The sequence below is a fragment of the Canis aureus genome, chromosome 1, assembly GCF_053574225.1.
Source record: "Canis aureus isolate CA01 chromosome 1, VMU_Caureus_v.1.0, whole genome shotgun sequence".
NCBI classification, from domain to species: domain Eukaryota; kingdom Metazoa; phylum Chordata; class Mammalia; order Carnivora; family Canidae; genus Canis; species Canis aureus.
The window spans coordinates 109,768,348-109,794,697 of record NC_135611.1 but is presented as its reverse complement, the minus strand read 5'-3'; the positions used below and the strand labels follow the sequence as shown (position 1 = coordinate 109,794,697).

The following is a 26,350-nucleotide window of genomic DNA, read 5'->3' as shown; positions in this document are numbered from 1 at the left end:
CTACCTGTAGGAGGCAGGGAGGGGTTCTGATGGGAAGCCCACACAGAGGCCCCCCCGCATGGGCATGCCGCTGGCCACACATTCACCCACACCAGGGACCGGACCTCTGTCTCCGCATCGTTGCTGTTGGCACAGAGCAACACCCACAAATGCCCAAAGTGGCGTTTATCAGATAGGGGAGTCCAGGCCCTGCCTGAGGTTAGGGCTGCTAAAATGGCAGGAGCACAGTGGCTCGGAAAATTGAGGAGCAAGGGTTAATTAAATGGGGTGGGAGCCATTACCATGAAGCCAAGTTGAGACCTGGACTCTACCCTGAAGGCAGTGCCCTGGGCTTAGGCCCTGACACAAGAGCAGACTGGACACTTGCACTTACAAAGTCCCCCATGGGACCCCAACCTGGCCCCAGGCTGGGGCCAGGGCCCTGCCACATCCACTCTAGGTGCTGGGGAGAGAAGATCAAGGAAACCCCTGCAGTCCCTGCCTGACAGAGCTCACAATCTACTGAAGGAGAAGACAGAGAGCCACAACCATGCCAAAAATATCTCTGTGCGACCACGATGAGGCTAGGCCAAGAGAGAGGGCTGTGAGAGGGCAGTGCATGGCTGGCCCAGTCTGGAGTTCAGGTCTCTCCAGAAAGAATGTGAAAGCTGAAGGGAAGATGGAAGAAGACAGGAGGAGTGTAGGTGACACAGTACTGAGGCAGGGCTTGGCTGGAGAGGGGATGAGGACCCTGGGAAAGGACAGGGTCAGGCCACACACAAACCATGCCACAAAGGGAGCCCCAAGAGCACCCATAGGTGATCCACTATTTGCAGCTGATCCACAAAGCAGGTGGCCCCCTGGAGGCGGGAGGGGAGGGAAGCGCACCTTCACACGCTGCTTCTTGTGCTGTACGCTGTCCAGGTCATCGTCCTCGTCACTGTCCTCGTCCTCACAATTCTGCAGGAAGGGGATCTGCTCCAGCACCGAACCACTCAGGCGTTCTTTGCCATCTTTGCCTGCCGCATTCCTGCCCATGACAGGGGGGCAAAGGGGTATTAGTCCTGCCAGGTGACAGAGCTCGGATAGGAAGGTGCCAAATCACCATGGCCAGAGCCTGGACCCAGCCCTCAAGGGGATTGAGCCCACTGTGACCTCAGAGAAGCCTGGACTCTGATCACATACAGGGCTCCAATCCCGGCCTCCACCTGACCCTCATTCACCTAGACCTGACCACCCTCACTTGGACCACGCACTGGGTCCAACTACTGAGCTCTGAGCTGCCACCCCACCACACATCTGCCTGCACATACGGAGTCAGGAGAGTTGGATGGAGTATGCACCACTGACTGAGCAGCCCCCTTTCCCACAGCCCGGGCAAACCACAGGCACAGGTCAGGCGAGTGGCAGACATACCCAGCAGGAAAGAGGAACCAGTCACTGTGCAAATGATTGTGTCCCTATTGCCAGCCTTGCCGCCAATAAGCCTGTACCCTCGGACTGACAGATGGCCTCCTGTTTCCACTCCTGGCCGACTACCTAACGACTCTGGATAATATGTTTTAACAAAGGAGATATCTGCCAAACCTGAGTCCAGGGTAGAAAAGTGGGTGGAATTCAGAGTTTAGATAAATGCAAACATCCTCCTTTCTTGCTGCTAGGTCGATGCCCTAGAGTTCTTGTCAACTGCCCAGGTATGTGGTTACTGCCTGGAGGACACATCTCTCCTCCAGGTTGCCAGATACGGCACTCCCTTCCCAGCCACCATGTGCACAGCCTCTGGCTACGAAGCAGGTCTGTACTCTGCTGTTGGACACCACTCAGGTTTCCTCCTCAATACTGGCTGCACGAGCTCAGCCTCCTTTGCTGTCGCTTCTAGCTTTCAAATCCCACCTGCATGCTGGTGACCTAGAGGTGAGTTTGGAGTCCAGCCCCACCCAGCTCGCTCCAGGCTGGCTCCTATCACGTGTCCTGGGGGCGACCCAGCACAACAAACTCCACCTGCCCTTTGCAGCCCCTTGATGTCCCTTCCACTCCTTGTCCTTCCCACTGCAGTTGATGATGCTCCCATCACTTGGACCAAGCCCCATAGCCACCCCCTCATTTCCTTCCTCTCCCCTATGTTCATTTCTTTAAAAAGAAAACCCACGGAGAGAGAGGCTGGCCACTTCTCACCCCTGCCGCTCACAGCCCCCACCTCTTGCCTGGATGGCACAGGAGGCTCCTCACTGCTCTCCTGCTCCCAACGCTGCCCTACAGCTTCTCCTCGAAGCCGACCAGCTCACTGGATTGTGTCATACCCCTGCTCGAAACCACGGGCTTCCCACAACCCAGAGAGTAGAATCCGAATTCTCTATCGTGGCCACTACGGCCCATTTGATCTGACTCCTGAGATTTCAGCCTCACCACAGACCACAAGCCCCATGTGCTCACTTGCTACAGCCGCACTGGCCTTGCTACAGGTTCCTGAACATGCCCAGCGGAACCCTGATCATCGCCATTCCCTCTGCCTAGAACATGCTCCTTCTGGTACTTGTGTAGCTCACCGTCCCATTTCCTGCAGTTTTCTGCCCAGATGTCACCTCCATGAAGAGTGCCCCTCCCCCAACCGTGCCATTTTCCCCATCTCTTTTTTCCCCCCTTTTTCTGCATGCTGAACATCAGCACCTGTCAAGTTATTTATGTTGACCAGTAACCACAGAGGAGACAAGGAACCTGGAAAAAGGAAAAGCTCCTTGGGGGGTGGAGGCCATTTCACACCCTGCCAGGCCCCAGTTTGCCACCCAGGGTCAGCCTCTAGTAGCTAAGCAGCATGAGGCCTGAGCCTCTGGAAGGCATCTGGGCTGGGCATGAGCTGTGGCACAGATCGGCTAGAACACGAGGCCACAGAGGGTACACACAGGGGGACCCAGAACAGGATCCAGGGATCCATGAAGGGCCCGAGAGGGCTCTGGAGCAAACCAGCCCACAATACACTCCAGGAAGGAAGTAGCCACCAGGGCAACCCAGCAGCACTGCTGGCTTTTCTGACACTGGCCTTCACCAGGAGGAGGGGATGCAGAGGAACGAACCTGTCAGGGCTCACCAAGGGCTCACCTCTTGATCTGCTCTTCAATCTGTTTCACCAGCAGGGATTCACCGCCACTGAGGCCCCCGGGGCCTGGTGTGGCCCTGGGGCCCCCTTCACTGGGCTCCACAGCCCCGTTGAGCTCCAATGAGCGGCCCAGCAGGGAGCGCACGCGTTTGGACCGCATATCCAGGATGGTGTCCGTGTAGCCCACCTCTTCCAGATACCTACAGGGAGACAGACCAGTGCGGGTCAGGCCTCCCCAGCTTCTTTATATTCAATGGGGGCGGATGCAAACAGGGACAGGCTTTTTGGAGAAGCAGCTTAAGACTACATGCCAGTGTTTTAAATAAGCATAAACCTGACCTTACTGCTCCACTTTCGAGTCTATTTCTGGGGGAAGCCTTTATGTACCAGCACAGTGCAGTCACACAGATGCTAGAGGGGATGCTGTATGGACAGCCAGACCGCAGGGGCCATGCTACATGCCCACCATGGGGGACTGTAGCCGCAAATGACTGATGGGGCCACAGAGGCACAAAATAAAGGAGGGACAGAGGGCCAAGATGGCCATAATAAATGGCTTAACAAAAATCATAAGTTATGTGATCCACACAATTCATGTGTTGGTTAAAATAAAAAAAAAGCACTAACGTGTACAAGTACAGGACACACGCAAACATATATTTGAAGTGTGCCCCCACGAGGCCTGGAAAGATACATACTCACTGCACTCGCAGAAACCTTCGACCTTCAACCTTCGGAATAGGGATTAGAGATCTAAAAGCAACCTTTGCAATTTACTCCACTCGCTTCTACAAATGAGCGTTTATTACTTCCACAATTTAAAATAATGGAAGCTAGCTGGCACTGGTCTGAAAGTTACAAATAGAGAAAAAAATCAATTGTGCATATCTGTGGGTATCTGGTCCTCTGGAGGCTCCTTCAGAAGCCTTTTATGTTTACCATGCCCTGGTCCCTTTGGGACCCCTGGGCCTGTGCCTCACATGTTGGAGCATACCTGCCTTCACCTGCTGTCTCGTCCCAAGTGCCTGCCCTTGGCCAAGGCCTCCTCCTCCTCACCAGAGGAGACACAGAGAAGCATGGTGGTGAAGACGCTGGGCTCTGGGTACAGACTGCTTGAGGTCACAAGACCCTCCATTTAACAGTTACCCTCATCTTATGACAACACATGGCCTCCCTGCACTTCTGTTGTTAGGGGAATACTAGTAGTTTGCCACATGGGAATGCAAAACACTCAGCACAGGGCCAGGCACATAACAGGCACCTCGCAAGTGCTGCCTATTACAACTGTTGTCATTGCTGCTGGCACACACAGCAAGCTAGCAGGGCGCTTCCAGACATTCAGCTTGAGGAAATTGGGGATACGGACAAGTAACTTCCTGATGTTTGTCATACTACAGAACCATCTTTGATGAAATGCACAAGAAATGATTGGCTATGGGAAGTGATGGTTATCCCTGTGGCTGGCAATTTTATGGTTCTTAAAATGATGCAACCTAACTAACTTATATGGAAGTCCATAACACTTAGCAAACATGATGCAGTATAAAACACCAAGAAGGGGAGTGCTTGCTTTTATGAAACACAGACTGGGCCCCACCAGAGACACCAAAATGCTTACAGGTGCGTGAGACTCCCTGGGTAGTGGTGGAATTATGAATGATTTTTATGTGTGTGTGTTTCCCTATGTTTCTCGAGTTTTCTAAAACACACAAATCTCTTTAATACTAAAAAATAATTTGACATAACTTGTTTTTTGTTTTGTTTTGGTTTTTGGTGGGCAACAAAGTTTACTGAGCTCCTGAAGGGAGGGGGGGACCAAGAGGGTTGCCCTACCCTTTTTTTCTTTTAAGTAAGAGACTTCTAGGCACCTGGGTGGTTTTTGTTTTTGTTTTCTAGATTTTATTTATTTATTCATGAGAGATACACAGAGAGAGGGAGAGGCGGGGGGGGGGGGGGCGGCACGGGGAGACAAGGACACAGGCAGAGGGAGAAGCAGGTTCCATGCAGGGAGCCTGACGTGGGACTCGATCCCGAGTTTCCAGGATCAGGCCCTGGGCTGAAGGCAGCGCTAAACTGCTGAGCCACCAGGGCTGCCCCACCTGGGTGGTTTAGTAGGTCAAGCATCTGCTCTCAGCTCAAGTCATGATCCGAGGGTTCTAAGATCAAGTCCTGCATCAGGCTCTTTGTTCAATGAGGAGTCTGCTTCTCCCTCTGCCCCTCCCCACCACTCATGCCTGCTCTAGCTCTCTCCCTCCCTCTCTCTCAAATAAATCTTTAAAAAAAAAAAAGTGAGAGATATCTGGGGTCACTTCCCAGGAGTAGGGCCCCCCTACATCTGCCTTCTTAGCAAGTCTTCCCCCCCCTCTCCAGGCTGGGCTCCATCCACAGAAGACAGGCCAAGAGAAACCCTGACAGTTCAGCATCCCACCCCCAGGGGGGTCAGGAAGGACTGTGGAGTCTTCAGACTTATCTCCCGAGCCAAACGTGTCCTTCTCCCCAACACAGCCCAGCCCCCCTGTCCTGCAAACTCACTGTCGGAGAAGCTGCCGCCCCTCCTTCCACACCAGCGGGCTGTTCTCCAGGGTGACCGACTCCACAGGGCCATTGGAGACTGGAGAATGGAGATAAAGGAGGCAGGCCGTCTTAGGGCAGCACCATGTACCTATCACCTCCTCCACCCTCCTCACCCTCCAACCCTCTTCAGTCACTATCAGTCACTGTCACAGATCCTACCAAGTCCCTTCCTGAGGGCACCCCTCCACACCCTCTACCTAGACTCCTGAGATTCTTTAAACCACCTCCCAGACTACCTTCAGACTCCCATCTACTTATGTCAGTTTCCCACACAGGAAGCTGGCACCGTTCTGAGAAAGTCTGCAAAGCACACTCTATACTTCGAGTACAACTCTGCCACTCACCAGCTGTGTGAACTGGAGCAAGTTGGTTTACCTCTCTAAGCCTCAGCTTCCTCTTCTGAGAATACTAGTTAATACTAACAGCACTTAGCTCTTGGGATTGTGAAGATTAAATGAGATTGTGTTTATTTTGTTCATCAACTACTTATCAGGCATCGTATCTACTAAGCACCCAGCTAGGTATCCAGGCTACAATAGTAACAAAGACCCCTGCCTTTGTGGGACTCCTGTTGGTGGGAGGGGTCTGACGTAAAGAACATTACTGTTAACTGGCCCTGAAAGGCCTTGACGGGTCGCCCAGCCCCTCACTTCCACTGCACCACCCACCTGTTCCAACTCCTCCGTCTCCTAACATACCACCCTCTTTCATGTCGCCATGCTTCTGTACACGTGTCCCTCTACCTGGAACACCTGCCCTACCAACCTGGTGGTGAACAGAGCCCTCTTCCGAGGAGCTTAGAACATTAAGGACAGTGTCCATCTATTTCACAGAGGGAGAGCAGGCAGGACTGGCCTACTTCACACTAGCTAGCTCCCTTCCCAGTCAGGGCCCCACAGAGTAGCCCCTGAAGAGGGGAACTGAGAGTGAAGCTCAAATCCTCCCCAGCACCCCCTCCAGCCAAGTCAGCTTACTGCGGAGCAAAGTAAAAAAGAGGTGGCCCAACTCTGCACAACTCCATCACACTGACTTCTGTTGTGGGGGATGGAGGGCCCAAGTTGGGCAGATATGAGGGTGGGTACCTTGTTCTGCCAATTCTGGTTTCTTCTCCCCTTGGTTCAGGTCTGTTCCAAACTTCAATTTATGATATTTGGCCCTAAAAGAGCAAATTATTAATAGGTGACAGACGCAGAGGAGTATACAGGGCCAGCACTCACCTCAGGGATCCCAGATCCCAGAACCTCCCCGAGTCCTGATGAAGCAGTCACCTCCCCCCCTGCTGTGAAGAAGCAGTTCTGGTGGAAAAGGCACCACACATGGCATTATAAGGAATCCACTCTTTGGAGTCAGGCAGCCTGGGGTGCTATCCCAGCTCCAGGGGTCCCTGAAGACATCCTCACCCTCTGGAAGCCTCACCTGTACCCACGAGGTGGCTCAACAGGGTCAATGAGGCAATGTGCATACAGTGAGAGCCACCATCATGATAAATATTGTCCTTAGCCTTTATCCTGAATTCCACCTACTGTGTGTTGTTCTGTCCCTCTCTGCTACGATCAGACAGTGATGGGCAATGGGGAAGAGAACATTGGATTGCAAACCTCCCAAGGCTGGAAGGCACTGCAGCCAGCTTCCAAACCCTGCCACTCAGGCCTGCCTTCTCAAAAGGACTCACCTCTCCTGTTTCAGTGCATATTCCAACATCTTGATCCGCCGTACCAGGTCTGTCTTGAGATTCTCTTGCCCTTTCCTTTCTCCCTGGAGGAAGGCCACCTGAGCCTGGGGGGACAGAAGGGAACAGGAGGACAGCCGGGCTCAGGTTCACTTAGGTGTGTCCCTCACTCACATAAGGACAATCAGCTCCAGCCCCTATTCCCACAATGACATGCAGCAGCCACTTCTTCAGGCGTGAAGACCCTGAGCCAGGGTTCAATGGAGCAGTGACAGGGCATGCTGGATCTGTTTCCAGAGTCCCCTGCCATGTGACCCACCATGAAAGAGCTGAGGAGGAGTCCTTAAGCCTTGAAATTAAAAGGGGTGACTTGGCCCCTGCCTTTTGGGGGAGAAGTCGGATCGGGGATGAAGGTGGAGAGGTAGGCGTGAAGAGCCTAGGCTCCTTCTCCCCCACCCTAAGGCAGGTGCTGTCCTCTAGGTTGCTGCTGGAGGTGGTGTCTCACTATTTCTACCAGAGCATCTGTCTCTGGGAGGCGTAGGAAGCTACTTCGGGAGCTTAGGGACAAGAGTGGGCGGCTCAGCTCAGCTCCCGCTCCAATGCAAAAGCTTTACCACCCAACCCCCACCATGGGGACCAAGCGTCCCACTGGAGTCTGCCCAGGGTGAGCAAGACATGCTACAGACATGACCCAGGGCCCCTGCCAACCACTTCACACCGTCTGCTGGCATGGGCTGCCCCAGTCTGCTCTGGTCTGTCAACAGGTCTTTTGGAGACACTGGGCCAACGGCCTTCGAGGCAGGATCCTGGCCCCTGACCATGTTCCAGAAGTCCTGTGCCAAAGCCCTAAGAGCAGGGCTCAACCCTGGCTTCTCCCCAAGTGCTCCACTGTTACAGGCTGGGACAGCCTGTGCTCCAGGCCGGGCTCGGCCACTTACTTGCTGCATGATCTTAGGCAGGTCATCAGCCTTCTCTGAGCCTCCATTTCCCCTTCTAGAAAATGGGGCTCACGAGAGTGCCTGCCCCTCATGTGTTAAGTTCTTCTCAGTCCGAGGCCTAGCACAGAAGAAGGGCTAATAAATGCCAGCTCCTACCTCTTATTATTTTTATTCTCCCTGTCTCTTCTTCCACAACGATGAAATGGGCCCAGTTCTTTAAGACCCAAGACCCATCAAGCAGAGATGTCTGTGGCTTACAGGCCTCCTGCCCCACAGGCAGCTGCATCTTCCTGGAGCCAATCCCCAAATATCACATGCTAGTTGGGGAACTTCAATGCTCCACTGGAAGCCCCGGGTCTGACCACAGACACCTTTTCCAGGCCGTGCCCATTCTCAAAGCCCAGCTCCAGGACTGTAAGTTCTCGGCAGTCTCTCAGATGCCCACCCACACTGCTCTCCCTCTCCCTGAGGCTCGAGGGGCCCGGGGGACCTACCTGCCCCGTGCATTTGGGATTACAGCACAGCTCTGTCCACACGCCTACTAACACCTTGGTCCTCTTCCAGGGACCAGGTGTCTCCCTTAGGTTAGCTGAGAACTGAGCATGTGCTAATTAATGCCTGGCACTGGCCAAGGACTAGGGAAACGGGCATGCTCATATACCACTGATGGGGTCATAAATCAACACATCCTTCCCGGAGGGCAATTTGGCCACATCTATGAAAATGTTAAATGCACATTCCCTTTGTCCCGACAGGTCCACTTCCGAGGATGTAGCCTACAGGTATAACTGCAATGTAGGCTGCCTTTCAAAAAAATAAAAAGGAATAAATGTGCATTGATATAAGACAAAAGTATCATGCACTCATTTGTTTACTGCACTGATTTTTTACTGAGCCCCAACTGTGTATCAGGTACAGCTGCAGAAAGAGGAATATAGCACTAAATAAGACAAGGTACATGTTCCAGAGGAGAGGGTGGGATAAAGAATGAACAGATCACCATATGTCACCAGGTATGGCGTGGGTGGAAAAAAAAAACCCATCTGTCTGTTGAGGGAATGGGACCTTCGCCCCCTTCTGAACACTTTTTTCTCTATACACTTTAAATCAACACATATATCCATAAACACCTAAGACCAGACAGGTGGACTCACACGTGGTCATCATCTTGGAAGTCTGAATCTCTGTCCTTTGTGTATCTTCTCAGCCACCCAAATCTGCCCTGTCCAGTCACTTTAGAAGGCGAGGAGAGGGATGCCTGGGTGGCTCAGTGGTTGAGCGTCTGCCTTTGGCTCATGGCGTGATCCCGGAGTCCCAGGACTGAGTTCCACATCGGGATCCTTGCATAGAGCCTGCTTCTCCCTCTGCCTATGTCTCTGCCTCTCTCCCTGTCTCTCATGAATAAATAAATAAAATCTTAAAAAAAAAAAAAATAGGGGCAGCCCTGGTGGCTCAGCGTTTAGTGCCACCTTCATCCCAGAGTCTGATCCTGGAGACCGGGGATTGAGTCCCATGTCAGGCTCCCTATATGGAGCCTGCTTCTCCCTCTGCCCGTGTCTCTGCCTCTCTCTCTCTCTCCTTCTCTGTGTCTTTCATGAATAAATAAATAAAATCTTTTAAAAAAATAGAAGGTGGGGAGAGAGGTGGGGAAGAAAAAGCCAACCACCAAACCTAAGCCCCAAGTCACCTCCTCACTGTTCTCGCTATCCTCTGGGGCTTCCATAGTGAGCCTTCTACTTGCCAGCACAGGTACATCCTGCTGAACGCCTACGTTCATTCAGTATCCAGCACAAGTGACTGCCTGTGACAGCCAGGTCCTGCATGAGGCACTGGCAGCGTAATGGAGAAGATGAATGGTTCCTGCTCCCCACCCCCCCCAAGCTCTCAGTACATCAAGGGACAGGCAGGGACATCAACAACCAACACATGGTGTGATGAGGCACGGTGAGGGAACAAAGGATGTTATGGGAGGAGGGACAACCAACCCACTCCTGGAGGTAAGAAGCACAGTTCAGCCAAGACCTGAAGGCTGTTAGAAGTTGGCCAGGGGAGTGGAGTGTGCTGCTGGCAGAGGACAGAGACAAGAGCTGTGTGGCAGGCTTAAGGAACGCTAAAAAGGCCAGAACAGTGGCATGAGAACGTGTAACAGGGTTAGTGAGGAAAGGCAGAGAGGCTTGTAGGCCCAAGAAAGGACCGCAGGTCAGGTTAGAGTTTGAGAATTGTCCTAAGAGCAAAGGGGAAGCCACAGAAGGGTTTTAAGCAAAGGAGAGACGTAATCGGTGCCTGCTACAAAGACAATTCCAGTTATATTGTGGAGAACTGATGGCTGGGGTGTCAGGGGGACACCGCATGCCCAAAAAGCTAAAGACCTGTCAGTCACAGGAGGCGGTCCCAGAAATCCTGAGAAGAAATGACAGTGGCCCAGACTAGGAAGGAGTAATGGGTTGGTGGATCTGAGGTAATAAGGAAGCAGGACTGATAACACTGGTGACTCCGTCTGCGTGGAGAAGAAAGGGAAGTCAAGAACATACCAGGCCCTCACACTTGTTCAGCCTGGCCCCTTTATCTCCTTGCTATCACCACGCAAGACCCGATCTCCCTTCTCCTAATAATTGTGGTGCAAGAACCTGGCTCAGCATACTCTGCTCTGTTGTCCCCTTTCCAGCTCCCCTGGCAAAGAAGGGAAAAGAGAGAACCAGAAACATGTGGTTGAAGTGAACCAACTTGGTGGAATCCCACTGGAAGGGGAAGTGTTGGCGGCCAGTTCCTCCTACCTCCAAAAATGCCAGCAGCCCCACTGCCTGATCTAGGAGTGCCATGGTGGGCTGGCAGGTAAGCCCAGAATCTGGAAGTTCTCTACCCACCATATCCACCCATCGCCACTCCCTCTGGCCAGACTGTTAGAACACACACACCCCCAGAACTGTGCACAGACACGGCTGCCGCCTCTCCTGCGGCTGTTCCATCTCCCCGGCCAGGCAGCACCGCAAAGCCTCTCCAAGAAGCCTTAGCATCTCAGTCCTCCCAGGAGTGGATGCTTCTCTGCATCCTGCTGCTGACCTTTCTGTGCCAGCCCCTAGTCCTGTCTGTTTCCCTTCTGGACCCACCTAGCCCTATAACTCCTACACTCTTCCTGCCCCAGGGCCAGAGGCTCCTGGCAGGGATGACTCCCCACTGGATCCCTCAGAGCCCCTAGTGAGGCTGGCAGTGGGGGAGGGGCCAGTTCCACACCTTCTCTGCCCCCATCATGCTCACCACATCTCCCTATCGCTGCTCCTATATGAATGTCCAGTTGAGATTCCCCTGAGACATTCCTCCTGTCCTCAGGGAGCTTCCCTCCCCAGAAGCGCCAGAGATCTATAAACTCTATAGGGTTTGTACGTGATCTTTTGTGCTTGTCCCGTGTTCATTTACCTTAAATTTGTAACATACATATCTATAAAATCGGAAATATTTATGACTTTAACTTATATTTCTGTTTTAAAAAATCTTATTCTTTTTTTTTTTTTTTTAAGATTGATTTATTTATTCATGAGAGACACAGAGGCAGAGACACAAGCAGAGGGAGAAGCAGGCCCCCTGCAGGGAGCCCGACATGGGACTCGATCCTGGATCTCAGGATCACATCCTGAGCCAAAGGCAGATAGACGGTCAACCGCTGAGCCACCCAGGCATCCCTTATGCTTTCTTAAAGTGATCACTGTGCTTCGAGCAGAGCCACACAGCCAAATAACCCCATTTGCGGGTGAGCGTGCACAGTTCTCTGCAGCCTCTGGTGCAAACTAGCCTCCTCTGTTAGCCTGGAGGTCTCTGAAGGGCAGAAACCACACTGCGGGCTTCTCAGGATCCGGCACCTGACAAAAGTCCTGCTGTTAGACTGCATCTATACCACCTCCCTGCTCCGATCTCTGGGTACCTCTTGGCAGAACCTCACAAGAAGCTGCCTTTTCTACCATCCCCCCGACACACACACTCACTGGGAGCATTGACTGCACAGCTGGTCCTGTGCCAAGAAGAGCTATACTCAGCTATTTGGAGAAAAGGTATTCAGGGTTCCTCACAAAAGTCTGACACAGACCCGGCCTTCAAGGGTCTCACAAGAGAAGTCACACCTCTGTAAGTAGTAAGTGTTCGGGCAAAGGTGTGTAAAAAGAGGTGCCGCTGATGGGAGTGTGTGGAACTGTGGGGCAACGTGGCAGAACCAATCACCATTTTATAACATAGCTTTCTACCATTCCACCCACCTATTCTGCTTTATACCCACATGGGAATATAAAGATATTCACCGCAGCCATTTCTGATGGGGGAAAAGCTGGAAAGAAGCTGAAAGCCGATCAGCAAGGGTCAACTAAAAGAGCTATGGTACAAACAGCAGGTGAAACATAGTGATCAAGAACAGTAAGAAAGCTCTCTGTGCTGATAGGAAAGGAATACCAAGACATGAGAAACAAGTATGTGACACGAGAAACAAGTATGTCAAAAAGTCACAAAATGATATGTAGGTGACCTCATATTTTACACATAGAGCTGAACTACTTTTCTAGCAGTAACAGTTACAGAGAAGAGCAGGAAGGTGGGGGGGCTGGGGGGCTGATCTGTTAAGCATCTGCCTTCAGCTCAAATCATGATCCCAGGCTGGGATCTCCAGCCTCCCCCCTCCCCCCACCTATGCTCTCCGTCAAACAAATAAATAAAATCTTAGGGGAAAAAAGGGCAGGAAAGGGACAAAGTGAGAGAGAGAGCTTTCTCTTTTCATACACACATATATATGTACATATGCACATACTTCTGAGACCTTTGCATTTCCACTAATGGGACAGAACAAAAGGAAAACAAAAGTATAAAACACGTGATGTGGCAGCCTAGACATGGGACAGCCTAACTGGGTGCTATCTACAAGTTCCTCTCACACTCCAAGAAGGGCCGCTGGATAAACATACAACTTTTCTTTAAAAAAAAAAAAAAAAAAAAGATTTTATTTATTTACTCACAGATGCAGAGAGAGAGAGAGGCAGAAGGAGAAGCAGGCTCCATGCAGGGAGCCCAAGGCAGGACTTGATCCTGGGTCTCCAGGATGACACCCTGGGCCAAAGGCAGGTGCCAAATCACTGAGCCACCTGGGCTACCCCACAGCTTTTCTTTCATTAGTCTCAAACATGAGAAGGTGGTACGGTGGGTGCTGCAGTGTACACTGGCATAAAGTCCCAGAGACCAAGATTCAATCCCAGGTCTAGTTATGACTGTTGTCTAGGATGACTCTCAAGAGGGCACTGGGCTTCTGTGGAACATTTTCCTCATCTGTATTGGGCAGCAGAGAGGTATGGAGAATGGGCTAGCAGCCCTGCCACCCACGGGCTGTGATCGTAGAGCAATCACAGACTGTCTCTCTCTCTCAGAGCCTCCCTTTCTCTTCTGATTCTTTTCTCAAAAAGCAAGGGTGGGGGAATAGGATCACTCACCATCCTAGAAGGATTAAATGATACCATGTATCTAAAGTGCTTCATACAGTTCCTGGCACTGCATATGTGCTCAATAAACAGCTGCTGTCATTACTGCTGAGTGAGGACTATGACACCTGCCCGGTCTCCATAATGAGGTACTGAGATCTAGCTGGATGTATGCTGGGAAAGAGCTCTGGGAACAGAGTTGAACACAAAAGTAAGGGGTACTTACATAAGGATTCCTCTCCTACCTCAATGCTAAGCCTCAGCTATCACACAGCTAAGATCCCTGGTGGGGGAGGGAGGGGGAGAATTATGGAATGTCTCTTCATTCATCCTCTGGACAAAATTTTTAAGTTATTTATTTGGTGCCCCCATATCAACTAGACAGGAAGCTGTGAACCAGAAGGAGAAAACTGAGTTGCTAGAAGTTGATACCGGTTTCTGCTAATTATACCCCAGCCCAGGAACCCTCAGAGTCCTCAGGGCCCATTCTTGGATCCCTTTAAATCCTCACAACTCTGATGCCCCATCCTCCCGAAACTCTGCAAGCAGACCCATTCTGCAAGCAGACCCACACTTCTCAAGGTCATGAAATCCAGCCCAACTCCTCAGCCTCTAATAAACTTCATCTCAGGGCACACTCCTCTCCCAAGCTACTCCACAAACCATGGGAACCTTCTGCAGACACATCCTCTCTCAGAGTCCTGAGATGCTTCTTCAACACTGCCTGCCTGCTCTGCAAAATGCTGCCCTGCCATCCTCCAGGTATCCCCCACTGTGAGTCCTGTTCTCCAGCCCGGGGCCCCTTATCTCCACGTTGGCCAGCACCGCACTCCAGTCCAGAGTTCTCCACCAGGCATCCTACACACAGCTCCATCTCAAGGCCTTCCCCCCCACCCCGCACTCCTCCACACCCCTCAGACTGGAGTTTCAGCTCTGCAGCCCTTCCATACAGGCTCCTGGAGCAAGTCCTGGCCCTATCTACGCTTCCTCGCCCGGTACCCCTCCCGCCTGCACTCCATAGCCACACATGCCAGGGCTCCCCAAAGTTTCCTCCTTCCTTAGAGGGGAGGACACACATCTTCCTGCCGGGACCCCTCGAGGCCCTTCTCTCATCCCAAGTGCTCATACAGCCATCTTCCAGTTCCCCCCAACCCCGGACAAGTGCTCCGAAACGCACCCCGTCCCAGGCTCCCTGACTTCCTCTCCCCACTCGACTCACTGTCGCCCTCGGCGGCTCCCAAGTCCCCCCGACGCCCCCTTTCTCCCACCCAAAGCCCATCAGGTTCCACCTCTAACCCCTCACCTGCTCGGGGACGGGGTGGGAGCCCCGCGGCACCTTTCGGGCTTTTGCTCGCTCCCAACAAGGCCCCCCGAGTCCTCCCACCACCCTCCGCTGAGTCCTGGGCTCCTCTCCAGGGAGCGTCTGCCGGTCCGCTCACTCCCACTCCCGCTCAGCCGGCTCGGGTCCCCTGCGCCCCTCCTCTCGGCCGGTCCCGGTCGGATCCTCCCGCCTGTGGGGCCCCGCTCCCGCCTCGAGCCGCCGGGCGCCCTCAGGACCCCCCTCGGACGGCCCCTCACTCAGTCTCCGGGCCGGTCGCGGTCCCCTCCCGCCCCCCCGGCCGTCCCGGCGGCCATTGCTCCAAGATGGCGGCGGCGGCGGCGGCGGGTGAGGCCGGGCCGGGCCGGGCGGGGGGTCGGGGGTCCCGGGGCGGCGCTCACCTGCAGCTCGGCGCGCTCGGCCTCCCAGCGGGCCTTCTCCGCTTCGAAGCGCGCCCACTCGTGCTGTATAAAGTGCAGGATGCCGGGCAGGCTCAGGGGCTCGGGGCCCGCCGTAGGTCCGGGGCTGCCTCCGCCGCCGCCTCCCTTACCAGCCGGGCCGGGCCCCGGGGCAGGGGCAGAGGCCGGGGCCGCCCCGGTCGGGCCGGGGCCCGCGCCAGAGCCGAGCGGGCGGCAGGAGGAGGCGGCGGCGGCGACCGCGGCGGCCGCTCGCTCCTCCATCATGGAGGCCCCGGGGCCGGCCCGCGCGCCCGCTGTGCCTCGCGCGCCTGCGCGGCCGTACCACCGCCCCCCCCCCCCCCGCCGCCCGCGCGCGCGCTCGGCGGGGGCCGGTCGGGGGGGCGGTGATGGGAACGTGGCCGGGCACGCGCCTCGCCCACCCGGGTCGACCCCGAAGCGCGCGCGCGGGGGCGGGGGGAAGGGGCGGGGCGGAGGCGCGGGCCGCGAGGAGGGCTAACGAGACCCAGGCCCAGAGCGAGGGTCGCGCCGGGGGGAGAGCAGGACTTTGGGAAGAGCCGCTTTCCGCCCCCTCTCCTCCGGCTTCGTTCCAACCCCCTCCAGACCCAAATGTCACTCTCCTTGCCACTGTCCCCCTGAAAGAAAGGACGACCACCAGGGGTGGTTTCAGCAATGGCCCCATCCTCTCTGGTTCCTGGCTCAGGTCGGTAGTCATGGTAACCCTCCCCTTTGTGGCAATGGAGCGCCAAACCTCTCCCGTCCCTGCACCAGGAGGAGGTTGCTAAGGTAACCTAAGTCCCTGGTGGTCCTTCCACCCCTACCGGCTCTTTGGTTACTATGGCAACCTCACCTAGCGCTCAGGTAGAGAGGACCCTAGCCCCAGGGACGCTGACTTGCTGAGAGAACACCTCTTTCCCAACCCCTCCCCCTAGCCACCCAGCTGGCATTACCATGGTAACCATCCCCCTCCTTCTCATCGTGAGAGCCAGGACCAAACCAACCAGGTGTTTTTATTTAGAGGAGAAGATGCTCTGCTGAGGAGTGGTTGCTATGGTTACAGGGCCTGGACCAGGAGGTGGAAATGGGGAAAAGCTAACCCCTAGTTACTATGGTAACATGGGCAGTCCTCCCCTTCCAGAAACCCTAAGAGCAAAGCTCACCAAGGTATGGGACCTTTTAGGATTGTGTCTCAGGATGGAGTATGTCTAGGGAAGGGGTTGTGGTTGTCATGGTAACAGCTTTGGTTACTTCTAGCCCCACCTTTCTGGACACATTCATAAGAAGGGGATGGTTATAGGTCGTTATGATAACTGACATCCTTCCCACCCATTCCCGAGACACTCCAGATGGTAGGTGAGCTTATGGAACAAGAGAAAAGATTCTCTGATCTTCTCATTGCCACTTTTGTAGGTAAGGTGAAATCATACTCTCCTGTGCAAAATTGGCTGATTTGGGGTTTTCTGGTTCTTGTTCCCTCAGCAATGCAGCTGAGCTGGGCTGGAACCACCCACCCGGAGCTCCCACAGCAGCCTCAGAGGTAAGAAGTTCCTCAGTGTCACCAGCACTCGTGTAGAAACTGCCCTCCCCACGTCGCTCATTTTCTCTGCCTGTCGTGTTCCCATGCCACAGATGGAGCAGCCAAGGCTCAGTCTAGAGCAGCACTCGGGCCAGGTGAACCTAGGCCTCAAGTGAATCTGGATCCTTTTATATTGTTTTGTGGGGAACAGAGACAAAGTCTCAGCTTAACTGTCCTCTCCTCCCCGGACCACCTTTTCTCTCTCACACCCCTCTCTGGTTTCCTGACCTATCTGTAAGGTGTGTGTTTGTGGTTTTTGTCTTCCTCTCTGTGGAGGGCCTGCCCAATGACTGCCTCGCTCTCTCCCTGTCCCCAGAACACAGGGTCTGGCCCAGAGGGTACTTAGGAAATATCTGTCTGTTGGTTGAGTTGATGAAAAGCACCTATCGGGTTAGGGCTGCAGAATACTCACTGAAGGTAGACAGTGAGCTGGGCTGTCTGAGTGGACCCAAGAAAGACAGCAGAGTTTATTGGTTGAAAACATGACTGGGGGCCAGCTTTGTGGGTCAAATCCTGAGTCCACCGTTTCCCAGCTATGTGACTTTGAATGAGTGACTTCACTTGTCTGTGCTGGTTTTTCCCCATCTTTAAATGTGATCAGGGGTAGCCCTGGTGGCTCAGGGGTTTAGTGCCGCCTTCAGCCCACGGTGTGATCCTGGAGGCCCCGGGATTGAGTCCCATGTCAGGTTCCCTACATGGAGCCTGCTTCTCCCTCTGCCTGTGTCTCTGCCTCTCTCTCTGTATCTCTCATGAATAAATAAATAAAATCTTTAAAAAAATAAATAATAAAAAATAAATAAGTGATCAGAACTTGAAGATTAGAGATGCCTAATTAGGTGGCTCAGTGGTTGACCCTCTACCTTCAGCTCAGGTCGTGATCCCAGGGTCCTGGGATCAAGTCCTGCATCAGGCTCCCCACGGGGAGCCTACTTCTCCCTCTGCCTATGTCTCTGCCTCTCTCTCTGTGTCTCTCATGAATTAAAAAAATAAATAAATAACTTAATAACTTGAAGATTAAAGGGATCTGGCATGTTATGAGCAACTAGAATTGTTGCTATTACCATCCTATTGTGGTGCAGAAACACATAGAATATTTGGACCTTCAAAATCATCATTTCATCCACTTTTCCTCAATAAAGGCATTTTGAGCCCTTGTGGTTGAGGAAGCCAAGTCCAACATTGTCAGGGTACTAGATGATTCCTTTCTTTTTCTTATGTGGAAACTGCCCTCATCTGTTGGTCTGGCTATCATACCCTCTGGTCTCTGAGGACCCAGTTTCTGTCCTCTGTTCTGCTGGGCACCTCGTGGCCCAGAAGCAGCCAGACAGAACATGCTGAGAGCCAGAACGTGGGAGATAGAGACCTGGGTTTTCCCTGCATCCTTTGTCTCTGAGCCACAGGTTCCCCATCTGAACAACTGGATTCAGTCATTCATGCCATACAAATTGATTGAGCATCTGCTATGTGCCAGGCACTGAGGTGTACTCTGAGTATATAGCAGGGAACAAAACAGTAAAATTTGCACAGTAAAGACTTGGAGAGAAAAATGCAGGGATGGGGCACAGGAAATATGTGAGTGATAGGGAGATGCATTTTGAAAAAGACTGGCCAGAGGTACCTGGGTGGCTCAGTGGTTGAGTGTCTGCCTTTGGCTCAGGTCATGATGCTGGGGACCTGGGATTGAGTCCTGCATCGGGCTCCCTGCAGGGAGCCTGTTTCTCCCTCTGCCTATGTCTCTGCCTCTCTCTATGTGTCTCTCATGAATAAATAAATAAAATCTTTAGAAAAAAAAATGTGGGCAAAGAAAGGGCTCACTGGACAGGTGATACTTGAATAGAGACCTGAAGGCCATGAGGGAGGAGACTTGCAGATACAGAAGGGGCGGGGGGGGGGGGGGGGGTTGGCATCCAGGCAGAGGGAACAGCCAGCGCTTTGGCCATAGTGTCCTGGGAGTATTTGAAGACTGCGGTTTGGTGGCCAGTGTGGCAGAAGCTAAGTCAGCAGGAGAGGGTGGGGGATCATGCAGGGCCTTATGGGCCCTGGTGAAGACTTTGGCTTTTCCTTTGTGTTATGAGCTACAGAAGGGTTTCAGCAGATGCAGGACAGGATCTAATTTGAATTTTAACAGGATCTCTCTGGGCGCTGAGTGGGGAACAGTCTAGGGGGAGGGGGGATGAGGGCAGAGCAGGAATATGGTGTCTTTAGAATCTTTTTTTTTTAAGGATTTTTATCTATTTATTTGAGAGAGAGCACAAGCAGGAGAGGGGCAGAGAAAGAAGCAGCCCCCCCCCCCCCCCCCCCCCCCCGCCGCTGAGCAGGGAGCCTGACACAGGACTCCATCCCAGGACCCTCGGATCATGACCTGAACTGAAGGCAGATGTCAAACCAACTGAGCCATCCAGGCACCTGGTTTATTTAGAATCTTTAGAAGATTCTAGAATCATCAGTGGTCTCCTATGTTTCTGTATACATAAGCTCTAAGATTCTAAAATTTTTAAGGCCCTGAAGATTCTATGGTTCCAAAGATCCCTCCCCCCACAGTAATAGGAGGTCAGGGTTGCTGTCTGTCTCTGCGTGCTATGTGTCCACTGTTGAGTCTCCAGAGCCAAGAACAGTGCCTGGCATGTCATAAACATTCCACAGAGAGGGAAGAAGTGAAGGAAGGAAGAATCAATCTAAGGTCCAGAAGGTGATTCCAAAGATTAAGAAGTTGCTTTTAAAGTGCAACTCAGATTCTTGAGTGTCAGCCAAGCTGGGTCAGAGAAGGGCAAGCAGGCCTGGGATGGGTGAAGAGAGGTAGGAGGGCATTCCTGGTAAAGGGCAGCGGGAAGAGGAGGCAGGAAGATCCGGGGCCCAGAGTTGTAGTACAGTTTGACTTCAGGAACCTGAGGCCCTGTAGACTCTGAGAACCCTGATCTTGGGGATCAGTTTTTCACCAGGTGCACTTTGAGTGCCCACCCATGTGCTAGGAACATAGAGGTGATCCAGGAACCCTGGCTTTACCCTCCCAGGTCTCACCGCCTAGTGAAGCCAACCGACCCATCCCCAGATGATGCCCAGTCAGAATGGGCAGGGCTGGGACTGGGAGCCCAGGGGCTTCAAGATCCCACAGAGGACTTCTGACCCAGCCTTGGGTTCCGGAAGGGCTTCCTGGGGGAGGAGGCACCAGAACTGAGTGGTAAAGCATAAGTAGTTCTCCAGGAGAAAAAAGACATGGGGAGAAGCGGTGTTTGGGCAAAGATTCTTCTAAGCAGAAGGAACAGAATATACAAAGGCCTAGAAATAACATCTGAGGAAGAGTCCAAGGTGGTTTAGGCAGAGTTTGACAGGTCGCAGGAGATGGAGCTGGACTGGGGGGCCAACAGGAGACAGGTCACCCAAGGCCTTGTGGGAGGTTGTAAGAAATTTAACTTTTGCCTCAGGGTACTGGGTAGCCATGTCAGGTTCCAAGCAGGGAGGGAGAGGTCAGGTTTGTGCTTTATGAAGACCCTCTGGCTACCATGAGGAGCAGACTTGATCAGGAAACCAGGGGAGGCAGAGTGGGGATCTGGGTGGACCAGGATGGAAGGTGGTGCTGTGGTCAGAAGTATTTAGGAGGTACGAAGATTAGCTGGGTCTCTATTGTCCCCCTTTCTGGGAGGAGTAGAAACCTATGGAAATCCTTCATGGGGAAAATTTTTTTTAAGTATCTGCTCAGAGCTGGGGAGTGTTAGTCATACCTCCCATGCTAGAGGCCAGCCAGAGCTTCAAGTTGTGATGGGGACAGGGAGACAGCGCCATCTAGGGGTTGCTCAGGAGTGCTGCTGATGAAGGAAGGGTGAGTATGCCCTGTGGCCCGAAGCCCCTTCGCAAAAGAGGCTGCCAACACCTCTTAAAAAATTTTTTATTATAAAAAAAAAAATTATTTATTATTTGATAGGACTTAGCATTCAAAGTACTTTTTTATTTCAAGTTTTTATTTAAATTCTAGTTAGTTAACACATGGTAAAATTGGTTTCCAGTGTAGAATTTAGTGATTCCTCATTTACATATAACACCCAGTACTCATCACAGTAATAAAAAAAAAACAAAAACAATTTAGGGGTGTCTGGGTGGCTCAGTCAGTTAAGCATCCGACTCTTGATTTCAGCTCAGGTGGTGATCTCAGGGTCATGGGCTCGAGCCCCAAAGGGGCTCCAAGGTAGGGAGGTAGGGCTCTATGCTCCTCAGGGAGACTACTTGAGATTCTCTCTCCCTCTGCCCCTCCCCTTGCTTTCACTTGCTCACTCTCTCAAATAAATAAATCTTTATTTTTTATTTTTTTTTAATAAATCTTTAAAAAATAAATAAATAAATAAATAAATAAATAAATAAATAAATAAATAAATAAATCTTTAAAAAAATAAATAAATAAAGAGGGCAGCCCGGGTGGCTCAGCGGTTTAAGCGACACCTTCGGCCCAGGGCCTGATCCTGGAGACCCAGGATCGAGTCCCGCATCGGGCTCCCTGCGTGGAGCCTGCTTCTCCCTCTGCCTGTGTCTCTGCCTCTCTCTCTCTCTCTCTCATGAATAAAAAAATAAATCTTTAAAAGGAAAAAAAAAGAAAAAAATTTTTTTAGTTGTGATAAAATACACAAACCAAAACTTATCTTAATTTTTAAGTATATAGTTCAATAGTGTTATGTGTATTCAACATTATCGTGCAAAAAACAGTCTTTCATCTTACAAAACTGGAAATCTATATCCATTAAACAACTCCTATTTTCCCCTCCCCACAGCCCCTGGCAACCACCATTCCATTTTCTGTTTCTGTAAGTTTGACCCATTCCATGTTTTGTTTTGTTTTGTTTTGTTTTGTTTTAATTAGTGGCCAATATTTAAAATTGGGATAATTGTGATTTAAGAAAACATTTCTAGCCTGTCCTGAAAAATCAAAACTATCTGGCTGACCATCAGGAAAGAGATGGCCAGATGGCACAGGATTTGAGGAAATGAGAAGGGGACAGTGGGGGGGAGGGCTTGGTGGCTATGCTGAGGCTGCAGCCTGACCCTGGAGCAAGGGCCAAGGTGTGAGAGGGACAGGAGAGAGAGATGGGGGTAGGGAGGCTTCCTGGAGGAGGAGGGAGAGCAGAAGGCGCAAACTGAGACCTGGGAATGGAGTGGGGCGTTTATAACTGAACCCAAACATGAATGAGAAGTTGACAAAGAAAAGGATAAAGATTAGGAGCAATTGAACAAGAAAGAAGATTTGACAAAACCTTGCCAAGCACCAGGCTCTGTGCTCGGTGAAACTAGGGACCCAGGGGTGATTGAGAAAAGCTCAGGACCTGCCCAGTGGGAGGATACAGACTTGTCCCCGTGAAGAAATGGCTATGGGTGGGACAACCCAAGGAGCTGAAGGGGGCCCAGAGGAAGTGGATGGATGGGAGGTAGAGAGGGCTTCCTGGAGGAGGGGAAATCAGAGCTGAAACCAAATAGAGAAAGGGCTGGAGAGAAGGGCCAGGGCTGTGCTGAGGATGGGAAGGGGGGCGGGGGGGGGGGGGTTAGGAGGCTTCTGACAACCAGCTCCAGCCCCTCCTTTCGTTCTCCCCTCCTCCCCAGGATGCCCTGGAAGCCCAGCTAGGGCCGGTCTTTGGCCTCATGCGTCTCACCCGCTGCCAGGCTGCCCTGGCAGCCGCCATCACACTCAACCTCCTGGTCCTCTTCTATGTCTCCTGGCTGCAGCACCAGCCCAGGAACTCCCGGGCCCGGGGTCCCCGCCGTGGAACTGCTGGCGGCCCCCGTGTCACCGTCCTGGTGCGGGAGTTCGAGGCCTTTGACAACGCGGTGCCTGAGCTGGTGGACTCCTTCCTGCAGCAGGACGCAGCCCAGCCGGTGGTGGTGGCCGCGGACACGCTCCCCTACCCGCCCCTGGCGCTGCCCCGCGTTCCCAACGTCCGCCTGGCGCTGCTCCAGCCCGCCCTGGACCGGCCCGTCGCGGCCTCGCGCCCCGAGACCTACGTGGCCACTGAGTTCGTGGCTCTGGTGCCCGACGGGGCGAGAGCCGACACACCGGGCCAGCTGGAGCGCATGGTGGAGGTGCTCCGGGCGGGAGGGGCACGCCTGGTGGCCGCCCCCGTCGCCTCGGCCAACCCTGCCCGGTGCCTGGCCCTGAACGTCAGCCTGCGGGAGTGGACGGCCCGCTACGGCCCGGCCCCCTCCGCGCTCCGCTGCGATGCCCTGGACGGAGACGCCGTGGTGCTCCTGCGCGCCCGCGACCTCTTCAACCTGTCGGCGCCCCTAGCCCGGCCCATGGGCACCGGCCTCTTCCTGCAGACGGCCCTGCGCGGCTGGGCGGTGCAGCTGCTGGACCTGCCCTTCGGCGCGGCGCGCCAGCCCCCCCTGGCCACGGCCCACGCGCGCTGGAAGGCAGAGCGCGAGGGGCGCGCGCGGCGGGCGGCACTGCTGCGCGCGCTGGGCATCCGCCTGGTGAGCGGGGAAGGCGGGCGCCTCGAGTGGTTCGGGTGCAACAAGGAGACCCCGCGCTGCTTCGGGACGGTGGTGGGCGACACGCCGGCCTACCTCTACGAGGAGCGCTGGACGCCCCCGTGCTGCCTGCGCGCGCTGCGCGAGACCGCCCGCTACGTGGTGGGCGTGCTGGAGGCGGCGGGCGTGCGCTACTGGCTGGAGGGTGGCTCGCTGCTCGGGGCCGCCCGCCACGGGGACATCATCCCATGGGACTACGACGTGGACCTGGGGATCTACCTGGAGGACGTGGGCAACTGCGAGCAGCTGCGGGGCGCCGAGGCCGGCTCGGTGGTGGACGAGCGCGGCTTCGTGTGGGAGAAGGCCGTGGAGGGCGACTTCTTCCGCGTGCAGTACAGCGAGAGCAACCATCTGCACGTGGACCTGTGGCCTTTCTACCCCCGCAACGGGGTCATGACCAAGGACACGTGGCTGGACCACCGGCAGGATGTCGAGTTCCCCGAGCACTTCTTGCAGCCTCTCGTGCCCTTGTCCTTTGCTGGCTTCGTGGCGCAGGCGCCTAACAACTACCGTCGCTTCCTGGAGCTCAAGTTCGGCCCTGGGGTCATCGAGAACCCCGAGTACCCCAACCCGTCGCTCCTGAGTTTGGCAGGAAGTGGCTGAGGCTCCAGGGCCCCGCTCCTGGGGTCTGGAGAACACTCATGCTCGGGGAGCGGTCCTTTGCTTTGGTGCCGCTGGCATTCGATGGGCGGGCCGGGGATGCCAAGCTGCCCTGCGAGGCCCAGCACGGTCCTGGACGTCGAAGACGTGCCATGCCCAAGATTCCCAAGAACTTGGGTTTGATTTAGAGCACGGACAGTTTTGTAAAGAGGAGAAGGTGTACGTGCTGCGGCCGGACTGCCGGATTAAAACCCCAGTTCTACCACTTACAGGTTACTCGGGCCTGAGGGAGAGCCCCAATTTCAAGGTGCGTGGGACCCCCCCCAGGAACCGCTGCTCGCCCTTGCAGTGTCAGATCACAAAGAGCCCACAGGACTTTTGGTTGCTCGGGTTGCTTCCGCCACTAGAGGGCGCCTTCGTCCCGCTTTGGCGGGACCTCAGCGCCCATAGCTTTTCCTAACTCTTGAGCCTTTGGTTTCTCTAATCCCCTGTACCTGGCGGGACAGGATGACTATATCCCTTCTTCCAGAGTGCGACCTCCTTGCCTCCTGGGAGAGCCCTGTGAGGTGCATGCTGCTCTTAACTCCATCTTACAGAGGAGGAGAAAGAAGCTCAGCCCTGAGCCGCAGCTCTGGCTAGGAACCGGGTCCTGGATGCCCGACCCACTACTCCCTATAACTGTGTTACCTCATTGTTTTAGCTCTCTGCACCCAGTAGCCCACTTGCCAGGCGGGATAAATGGTAATCATAACGCACGTTACTCAGCACCATATGGTGTGCCAGGCACTTTCTCAGTGTTCCACACAGATTAACTGGTTGATCATATTTCCATTTTACAGATGAGCAAACTGAGACCAGAATGGTAGTCATTTGCCCAAGGCCAGACAGCTTAGGAAGTGACAGAGCAGGGACCTGAACCCAAGCAGTCTGGAGCCCACACTAAGTTGGATACTATACAGGTGTCTCAGAATGGTCTGTGAGACTGGGCCCCAGGAGGCCATACTACCTAGCAGATGAAGCCATGATGGCCTGTCTTTTGTGATCATGCACCTAAGGCTAAATGCTCTTTGGGCAAGTATCCTGAATATGTGTATTTACTTATAAATTATATACAGGTACTGCTATCATTCTATAGATTAGTAATGAGGCCTAAATTATTCCATTTTAAAATTTAAAATAAATATGGACATTTTTTACTTGGCTCATCTCAGTGACTTGTCCCACACACCCCCTGGTTGTGGACACCCTAGCTTTTGGAACCACAGGCTCTGAGGTGGGAGAGGCCTGGGGTCAAAACCCAGTGCTACCACTTTCTCTCAGTGAAAACTGAGAGGCAGTGACTCTGCCTCTCTGAACCTCAGCTTTGCACTGGGAAATGGGGATAATGAGCGTTTACCCCATAGGGATGCCGTGAGTCACTTGAGTGGTAAAAGGGTCAGGAATCAAGCCTGGGTTTGACTCCTGAAATGGCCACTTATTTTGTGTGATCTTAGGCAAGTCACTGCCTCTTCAAACCTATAGCTTGGGCTGGGGGGATGGGTGATATTGCAGAAATGTGAAGCCCTTGGAGGAGGAGGCTTTGCAGACCAGCAGGAGAAGATGAATGCAAATTTGGCCCAAGCTCCTGAGGCTCACTTCCAAAGGCCAACTTCTTAGGACACAACCTCTGTTTTTAGCCACTGGACCCCGCAAATGGCTCCCAGGGACTGTTGGGTTTCCATGGAGCATTCTGGAAACATATGGAGATGATTTGGGTTATCACTGTGACCGGGAGATGCTTTTGGCTCTTGGGAGGCATAGCCCAGGGATGGAGATGTCCTAATAAGCAAGGCATCTCCACACACTAGAGCATTGTCCCTTGTCACATACAGTTTTAAAATGTCCCATTGGACATTCATGAAGGATGTTGATATTCAAAATATTTTGCAACTGGCACGGTGATAGAAATTAATATATACGTCAATATATGCATCAAAACGTTTAAATATGTCTTTTTTTATTCTCTAAAGAATGGAAACGATCTCTCTCTATATATATATTTCTTTAAATTGTTTGCCAAGAACATAAGCTGATGCTCAAATCATTCTGAAATCATGCGATCATTTTGTTTTATTTAGAAATTGTTGGTGTGGTTTCTTCATTGATATGCTATATATATATATATATATATATATACACACACACATATATTCATTTAATTACTTTATTTATTATATAAAATATATATAAAAATAA

General features: G+C 53.0%; 2 protein-coding genes across 7 annotated transcripts in view; one reads left to right on the top strand and one right to left on the bottom strand.

Annotated features, from left to right (window-relative positions):
• Nucleotides 1–15,715, bottom strand: part of STRN4 (striatin 4) — a 26,880-nt gene extending 11,165 nt beyond the window's left edge. For 2 of the 3 annotated variants that reach the window (XM_077847622.1, XM_077847631.1), the window contains exons 1-6: nt 15,421–15,715; nt 7,320–7,423; nt 6,730–6,803; nt 5,606–5,684; nt 3,076–3,273; nt 868–1,009 (exon numbers count right to left, since the gene is read on the bottom strand). In XM_077847622.1, the coding sequence (XP_077703748.1) occupies nt 868–1,009; nt 3,076–3,273; nt 5,606–5,684; nt 6,730–6,803; nt 7,320–7,423; nt 15,421–15,702 (879 nt within the window). In that variant the 5' untranslated portion in view covers nt 15,703–15,715. Of the gene's footprint in view, nt 1–867; nt 1,010–3,075; nt 3,274–5,605; nt 5,685–6,729; nt 6,804–7,319; nt 7,424–8,254; nt 8,373–15,420 lie in introns of all 3 variants that reach the window. The other variant, XM_077847640.1, reaches the window with a different exon arrangement.
• FKRP (fukutin related protein) lies at nt 15,331–26,350 on the top strand. Of its 4 annotated transcripts, none has more exons than XM_077847710.1 (4): nt 15,337–15,367; nt 16,915–16,972; nt 21,769–21,801; nt 22,592–26,350. In XM_077847710.1, the coding sequence occupies exon 4, from the start codon at nt 22,631–22,633 to the stop codon at nt 24,116–24,118; it is 1,488 nt and encodes a 495-aa protein (XP_077703836.1). In that variant the 5' UTR covers nt 15,337–15,367; nt 16,915–16,972; nt 21,769–21,801; nt 22,592–22,630; the 3' UTR covers nt 24,119–26,350. The 4 variants fall into 4 exon arrangements, with proteins under 4 accessions (XP_077703820.1, XP_077703836.1, XP_077703846.1 ...); XM_077847720.1 differs by lacking the exon at nt 15,337–15,367 and adding an exon at nt 15,872–16,138; XM_077847694.1 differs by lacking the exon at nt 21,769–21,801 and having other exon boundaries at nt 15,331–15,367.

What these genes read in the sequence shown, in the direction of transcription:
- FKRP (XM_077847694.1), top strand. Translation starts at nt 22,631, where the DNA reads ATGCGTCTCACCCGCTGCCAGGCTGCCCTGGCAGCCGCCATCACACTC.